At 35.4% G+C, this 7982-nt stretch overlaps 1 protein-coding gene across 7 annotated transcripts in view; it reads left to right on the top strand.

Annotated features, from left to right (window-relative positions):
• FARS2 (phenylalanyl-tRNA synthetase 2, mitochondrial) overlaps nt 1–7982 on the top strand; it is a 470289-nt gene that overhangs the window by 304903 nt on the left and 157404 nt on the right. For all 7 annotated transcript variants that reach the window (XM_039869411.1, XM_039869408.1, XM_039869409.1 and 4 more), the window contains one exon: nt 4748–4899. In XM_039869411.1, coding sequence (XP_039725345.1) covers nt 4748–4899 — 152 coding nt within the window. The remainder of the gene's footprint in view (nt 1–4747; nt 4900–7982) is intronic.

The raw sequence follows: 7982 nt of genomic DNA, 5'->3' as shown, positions 1-7982 counted from the left end.
GATAAAAAGGGAAGAATAACAATATCTTTGAAAAATCAAATTCATGTGACTCAGATGACATGGAGAATTGTCCTTTTTGGAACCATAATTATTATCTCTAAAAATCTAAACTACCCTGGGAAATTTGGGAAATGTGGACACAGACCCCCCATAGTGTGGTCAGTTCAATAAGATTTTAACAGGTATTTATTAGGCAGGCACTGTGCCACTGCTGGGCTACGCAGGTGAACCAGACGTTAGTGCTGGTCCTAGAGGACATAGTGGCAGAGAAAGGAACCTAAGAGAGGCACTTAATACAGTTGGAGTCTTGGGGTAGGCCTGAGGTCAGGGAAGCACATAACTCCATGATTGCCCCACCCCCTCAACTCCCAACACAGAAGAAAGCAATTTTCAGGTTGGAAGTGTTAATAATTGGCAGAGATAGAAGGTGTTAGAAAGGGCAAACTGTAAAAAAATGTTTATAGATCCCTAGGATTAGCCCAACCTTATAAAATAAAGATATTATTCCAGGACCATTAAAGGTAGTCACAATGCAATAAGTGTAGGAGAGGGGGAAAAATATTTTTCCTTGTACCCTTCTAGGTCTCTGCTGGGGCTCTGTAACAAATGACAGGCTAAAAGAAAAACAAGTTTACTAACATGTGCACTAATGTAACACATAGGAGTACCTAGACATGAATAAGTCAAAGATTTGGTTAGTACTTGAGCTTATATCGCAGTTTAGGAAAAGAACAATAAGTCTTTAGAGAAGTGATATGACAAAGGAAAAGTAGCTTGAGTCTGTAGGGGTGGCAAATTGTGGAAAGGTAAATATATAGGAAACCAATCAAAGGTAAGAACTAGTTAGTAAAGTTTGTTATGTAGGTTCCTCTAAAGTCATCTCTGGGCTGATAAAAGTCTACAGTTGTCTCCAGTGATTAATTTTCATCCCTCCTAGTAGATTGGAGAGATGGGACACCTTTGCAAATTTATGCCCTCCTCTTAGGCAAATTAGGAGAGGGCCGGGAGCTTTTTTGGTATCAGCTTCTCAGTTTCCTTCAGCTCAGAATAATCCTTATCACAAAGTAGTATATTTCGGGGTAGCATAATTTGCTACCCTCTAATAAGAGGAGAGTTACAAGGATGTTAACTATCAATCTGCATGAAGAGAATAAAGTATAAGTTGGGCTAATCTTACTTACTGGAGTATTACACCCACTTCTGCCCCAACCCAACCAACACCTCTGGCATGCAGAAGTCACTCAGTGGATTTGCTGCACAAATCAAGGTTGAACCTGAACTCTTGTGTCTTAAAGTTGAAATCCCTTTTATACCTTTCTTGAATAGTTTTCCCTCCTTTCCTACATCTGTTTTAATACAGTTTACATGTATACTTTATTATCCTATTTTTTAACTTCATATAAATATCATACTACACACATCTTAATAAAACTTACTTTTTAAACTTAACATGTTTTTGAATTTTAGTCATAGTATCTCTATTTCATTTACTTTAACTCATATATTGTATGTATGACAGTATATACAAAATAATTATTGTGTGAGATAGATACTAATAATATCTCCATTTTCAAGTAAAACTGAAAACAGAGATTAAGCCATTTGTCCAAGTCATATAGGTAGTAAGAAAGGTTCAAATTTAGATCACCAATTTTGCCTATTTCATTCCCATTTTTTATTCATAGTTTTTCCTGTTTGTTGCCTTAATTAGAATTTATAATGTGAGAAAGCAAGGATGATAGTGGCTATGCTTATCTTATTCTTGACTTTATTTGGAATGCTCCTTAAAAATTTTTAACATTAAATATGTTTGCTGTAGGTTTTAAGTACCTTGTTAGGCTAAGGATGTTGCCTTCTATTTACAATTTGCCAAAAAACCTTTTTCTTATCATGAATGAGTGTTACATTTATCAAATGCTTCCTTTCTATGAAAAACAAATCACATGATTTTTTTCTTTATACTGTGTGTCAATTAGTAGATTATTTTTGGTTTTAAATCATTCCCATTATTCCAGAAAACTTTACTTGACTATTTTGTATTATTATGTTACTATGTTATTGAATCGTGTTTGCTGAAGTTATATTTAGGACTTTTCATGTAGTTTATAAGGCGAAATTGGTCTACAATTTTTTATGAATTTTACTATGCTTGTCCAGTTTCAGACTAAAGTTGATAGGAGCTTCAGAAAATTAGTTGAGTTACTTTCTTTTTCTGTTTTCATGAAACCTTCACTTCATCTGAGTCTAACAATTTTGTTGTGAGATTTTACTTATAATTCAATTTGATACAGACTCATTGGTTTAAATTTTCTGTTTTGAGTTAAAATTATTCTTTTATTACAAGTTTTCAAATTTGTTATTAAATACTTCATAATATTTACTTATGACTTTGAAAGTCTCTACTATATCTGTAGTTTCGATCCCCTTTCTAATTCTTTAAAAACAAACAAGAATTATAGAGAGGATCTCAAAAGAACTAATCAATAATAGGTGGTTATTTGATAAAACTGCAATAATGTTGGGAGAAATAGAAAGTAGCAGTAAGAGAGGAAGACGAAATATGAGATGGATTGACTCTGTAAAAGAAGCCATAGGCATGAATCTCCAGGAGCTAAGCAGGGCTGTTGAGGATAGGACATTGTGAGCATCAGGGCATCACTCATTCATAGTCACCAGGAGTCAGAGCTGACTCAATGGCACGCAACATACACAATAAAATGACATGCCTCTATCTAGATCAGGAAAAGAAATGAGAAAACACAAATAATATTAGATGCTATTTAAAGTCCATGGAAGGATTTCAATCTAAAACGGAAACAGAGGATATGGAACAGATTCGCATGTGCACCCCTCAGAACTTAAGAACCAAGTGACTAATTTCCAGTAAATGCCTGATTCACAGAAGACCAAGACTTATCTTCTGCCAGTGAACATCCATGAAGAATCTCTCCCCATCCTCAAGCCAGTGAACTTACTTCTTGAACTCTGGCTGGATTCCCCTCTTTGTACTTCTTGCCTATAAATACAGCCCACCCCAAACCATCAGTAGACTTGCCAGTAGTTTGCTACACCATGTGTTTCACGAACTGCAGGTCTTCTGCTATACCCGAATAAACTCAATTTCTGGTAATTTGAGCTTGCCTCAGTTTATCTCTTTATTCTGGCTGAAAGTTTCCTTCCAATTTTAAAATTTCTAATTCTATGATTATGGATTATCAAGTCCCTATATGTGGTCACTTCGCCTGTCCACCTCTAGCCTTGTCATTCCACAAGGTCACTATCTCCTCATCACAGTATAGCTAGGAATGGAGGCAAGTCTTCCTGCCTTGCTTACTTGATGTCTCCATTAGCTGGTCTGGTTAGAGAAGAACAGCTGAATCGATTCACTGTAATGTAGCACTTACTACATTATCATGTTGACTGTTGATGGGTTGCTGACACAGATGCTTAGTTGAGCACCTTCTCCCATTTCTGTCATCTTGTCTCACATCAGAGCTCAACAAGTGTGGCCCTTTGCTTGGGTCAGTTGAAAAGATTTCAGGATATCCCAGCATTTTATCTAATATCTCTAAATTTCCATATTGCATAAGTGGAAAAGGGTGTTGTCAAAAGAAAAGCAACATGTGTGACCACCAAACTCCTGTCATCTGGAGCTGCTACATTAACCCATGGATTATTTATCATAATGTCTTTAGGAGAGAAAACAGGGCTGTTTTTCAGGAGCTGTGGTATTTTGTTAGGAACACCTGGGTGGAGCTTTATTACGTTCATTTGAAATGTGTGTTCTAAACTGATGAATTTGTTTGAAAACTTTCTTGCTGTTTCAAGTTGAATAATCATTTATGTTTGAGCATTTGGTTTTTTAGACATTTTGCCATTTAAAAGTTTTATATTTTTTCTAATCAGTGCTTCACCAAAGGGTAATGATATCAGTCTTGGAGTAAATCGATTTATAAGTTTGCCCTTCTAACAAATTTAGCACTTTAGCAGATATTCACTTAGGAGACTTTATAGTAATATAATGAAACATTTAATAAAAAATTTTTTATTGTGATGGTAACTTCTAAACCTAAAGCATGCTCATATATGTTAGCCATGTAATCAAATGCAATAACTTCAAAAAGTATCTAATTTTAAATGCGTATCCAATATAATGATGAAATAGTGAGCCCTAATAAACTGGAAAAAAATGGAGGAAATGGCTACATTGTGTTTATCACATCCGTAGAGGCATAATTTAAAAAATACCTCCTTAAGTGACTACTTTCAGTTCAGTTCGTTATTTTTATAATTAGCAATGCTAACAAATAATGACATTACTAATTGAAATATCAATTTTGATAAGCCCTTATTTCTCCATTAAAATGGCTTCCTGAAAATATCACAAGAAGTTAATGAATCGCCTGTTAATTAAATTTGAACTTTTCTCCTCTTGTGTTCAAAGGGAAAAGACTGAAATATCATAAATTTATATTGCTTTGTACTAAATTGAACATTATTGGTGATATGAATATAATATATGGTAATGTTACACATGAATGTGATAAGAATCTGAAACATTCTTAATGGAATTTGCTAATTTGGAATATTGACTTATCTGTTAAGTTCATCTTGTTCCTGAAAATTCAAGTGCTAAAATTATGTTTTACCAGAATTTTCTAATTAGCTATGTGTAACTTTCCATGAAAAATTTAAACATTCTCATCCAACTAACAAATCAATCTATCTTTTCTTCTCGTTTTGTTAGCCTCTTAGCAAATATCCTGCTGTGATAAATGACATTTCATTCTGGTTGCCTTCTGAGAATTACACGGAAAATGATTTCTATGATTTAGTCCGAACAATTGGAGGAGACCTGGTGGAAAAAGTTGATCTTATAGACAAGTTTGAACACCCAAAGTAAGTAAAAAAAAAGCTTTCTGATTTTATCTTTTTTCTCTCTATGTGACAAATGGAAACATATAATGAAATTTTGTCGAAGCAGTACATATGAGACATAACGTCTTCTGAATTTATAGTGAATGTATAACTTATAAGAAAAGCATTTTACATCAGTCCTTTCTGAAAACCTTTCTAAAATGTATTTTTTAATCTTTCCTGCCTTAGTAAAGAAAGTATATGAAACAGAATGCTTTAAAGATCTTGGAGTTTTTCAGTATTGCTTTTGGAAGTGATTTCGTACCACATCATATCCCAGGAACAGAGGATGAAGGAAAAAGAGGATTTTGTGGAGAAAATGTTTTGTTAGTCTCTCGGCGAATATTTATTAAGCATATACCACAAGCCAAAATGTATGTTAGGTCCTAGGATAAAATTTAATAACTTTGTCAGGATTCATTTTACTGTTGACCTGTTCTCTCTGGTGTGTATTTGTGTGTGTGTGTGTGTGTGTGTGTGTGTGTGTGTGTGTGTGTGTGTGTAGTTGCCTTTCATTAATCGGGTTTGACTCTGCTCTTGAATTAACGTTCTCTTGAATTATATCTTTAAGGATTTGTTCTGATCCATGGTTCTATTCTTCAGGGATCCTAGTTATGCAGGAGGAGGCTCTCCTTTGTCTGATTTCTCTACGTATTATTTTCACTCTCGTGTTTTAAAACTCTTTATTTCCACTTCATTTTAAATGCTTTCCTCACTGTTGTCTTCTCTGTCCCTTACCGTGTTTTCTGCAATCTCTTCTTCCTTACACACATCCATTTTTCATCTGCAGTTACTTTGTTTTCTCCCCTTTTCCGAGTTCCGAAATCTCACATTTCAACTCCTGTTTTCTTGCTAACTTTTCTGAGTTATTTCTGCTTCGTGATTTTTTCCTTCATACAGAAATTGCTTCATTTGGTCTTTAAAATTCATTGTAAAATATTTGACTAGAAGCTTCATACGATCCATTGGCAGCATTTTTCTGTGACTTTCCTGTTAATACAGTTTTCTTCCATTTTCCTTATTTTTTCCTATTTTTAATTGATGTTAGTGGTATGCATATGTTTGCCTTTCCGTCACTCGTATTTGAATGTATTGGATTTTCTGAATCAGCTATTTGCACAAGGTTGAGGGATGAGGTTGAGGGTTGACCTGGCAGGGAGGGGATAGTAGTCATTTTGGCTAGTGGTTTTCAATAAGGCTTTTTTTTTCTGCACTGCTAAGAAACCAACTCTTTCTTTAAATATGGCTCATTCATCTCTTTGAGTCTTTGTGTAGGTCTGCCCTTGTTACAAAGAGAAGATTTACCTTTGCCAACTCTAATTTCAACACTTATTGGTGATCTACACTTTGCACTTTAGATTGTAACCCTCAACTTTGAGAAATGTAGTTTTGCTGGGATACGTGTCTGGAAATATGCCCCTCTGAGGTGTTTCTTTTTATTTCCTCCCATTTGGCTTCTACTTGTTATCAACTATTTTTGGCAGCTCTAAATATATTTTAGAGCTTACAGATGATATCTGTCTTCTAACTTTACAGAAAATAGAACGTGTGTGGTGGCCTGGGTCCTTGACACAATGGAGTCTCCATTCCACCCTGGACTTGTATGTGAGAAAGAAATTTCCAAGAGTTTACGTGTTAATACTGAAAGTCTAATTAATGACTTTCAAAGAGAAGGGAAAGTATGGGAATAAGACTGATTGCTAAGTATTAACCGATATACCAAAGGCACATGACATCATTTTTTTCCATTCTTATTTAATATGCAGATAATTTCCTCAAATTAAGGATTCAGAATCCATTCTTAATTTTTTACTTCTCAAGCTCTTGCTTTCCGATATTGCCTTAGATCCACTTTTATTTCTTGTATCACTGGTGTTAAAAGTGAGATGAGTAGCCTTTCTTGGTTGGAGATTATCAGAATCTAAATGTTACTGTGAGATATTTTTGCCCTGGACGTGGGGCAGGTGTGGTTTGGGGAAGGAGGTAAATATTGAGTTCCTTCTGACTTGCAAGTGATTTATAGTGATGACAGTAGATGGAATGGGCATGTTAACTGGAGAGGTTGCAGTGGGAATGGGAAGGTATCAGGGTCCCATGAACGCAGGGACAGAATGGGCAGGTGGACAGTCCTTTAAGAAAAAAAACACTGGACTATATGGGAGTATTCTGCTAACTCAGGTCTGCACACATGACCCCATACTAACTGGTGAAAGGAGAATTTGTCCAATTCCCTTCTGATGGAGACAATACTTTTGATTGGAAATTTGAAAACAGCTAACGAAAAATTACTTCTCACCAGCACTGATCTTATCATTTCTTAAATTAATGTTAAGCAAATATTTAAGACCTATCATTTTGGAGCTATGCCAAATGATTACAGAGCATGCACCTATCTTAATAAGGGGCTTGGCTATTGGAATAAGGTTCCTTTGACAGAGCTTGCTAATTATCTCTCAGTATCCAACCCTCTGTTTTAAAAATAATGTAACCTTGATTTTTTTTTTTTTTTTAATCTAAGCAGCTTGCCAGCCAACTAAAGTCTACACTTCTGAGCCTCCACTACAGCTAGGTGTATCTATGTGGCCAAGTTTAGACAATGATTTATAAAAAGTGTTGAGTGGTATTTCTAGAAGTTTCCTAAAAAGTTGAGTTGAGGCTGTCTCTTTTCCTTCCTGCTACCTGGACATGAATGTATTGGCTGGCACTTTAGCAACCATGCTGGACCTTGGTAGTGGAAGCTATGCGGAGTATAGCCTGGGTCTCTGACACTTGAATGTCGGTTCAGCTCTGGACTTCTACGTGAGAGAGAAGTATCTTGTTTAAGCCGTTATTTTTCAAATCTTCGTTACCAACAGCCACAATAATGACAAACAAACCTTGCTCCTATAGTATTGAGGAAAAGAACACGTTATTTAGTAATCGTGGCTCACTGTGTGATGATTCTCTGGAACATCTAGGACAGGGATAGCAAACTTTTTCTATTAAAGGACAGATAGTAATATTTTTTTACATTGTGTACCATACAGTCTGTCACTCAACTCCGCCATTTAGAAAGCAACCAGAGA

Source organism: Pteropus medius, unplaced genomic scaffold (genome assembly GCF_902729225.1).
Source record: "Pteropus medius unplaced genomic scaffold, Ma_sr-lr_union100, whole genome shotgun sequence".
NCBI classification, from domain to species: domain Eukaryota; kingdom Metazoa; phylum Chordata; class Mammalia; order Chiroptera; family Pteropodidae; genus Pteropus; species Pteropus medius.
Note: the sequence above shows the minus strand (reverse complement) of the source record. Positions and strands in the feature narration are given on the sequence as shown.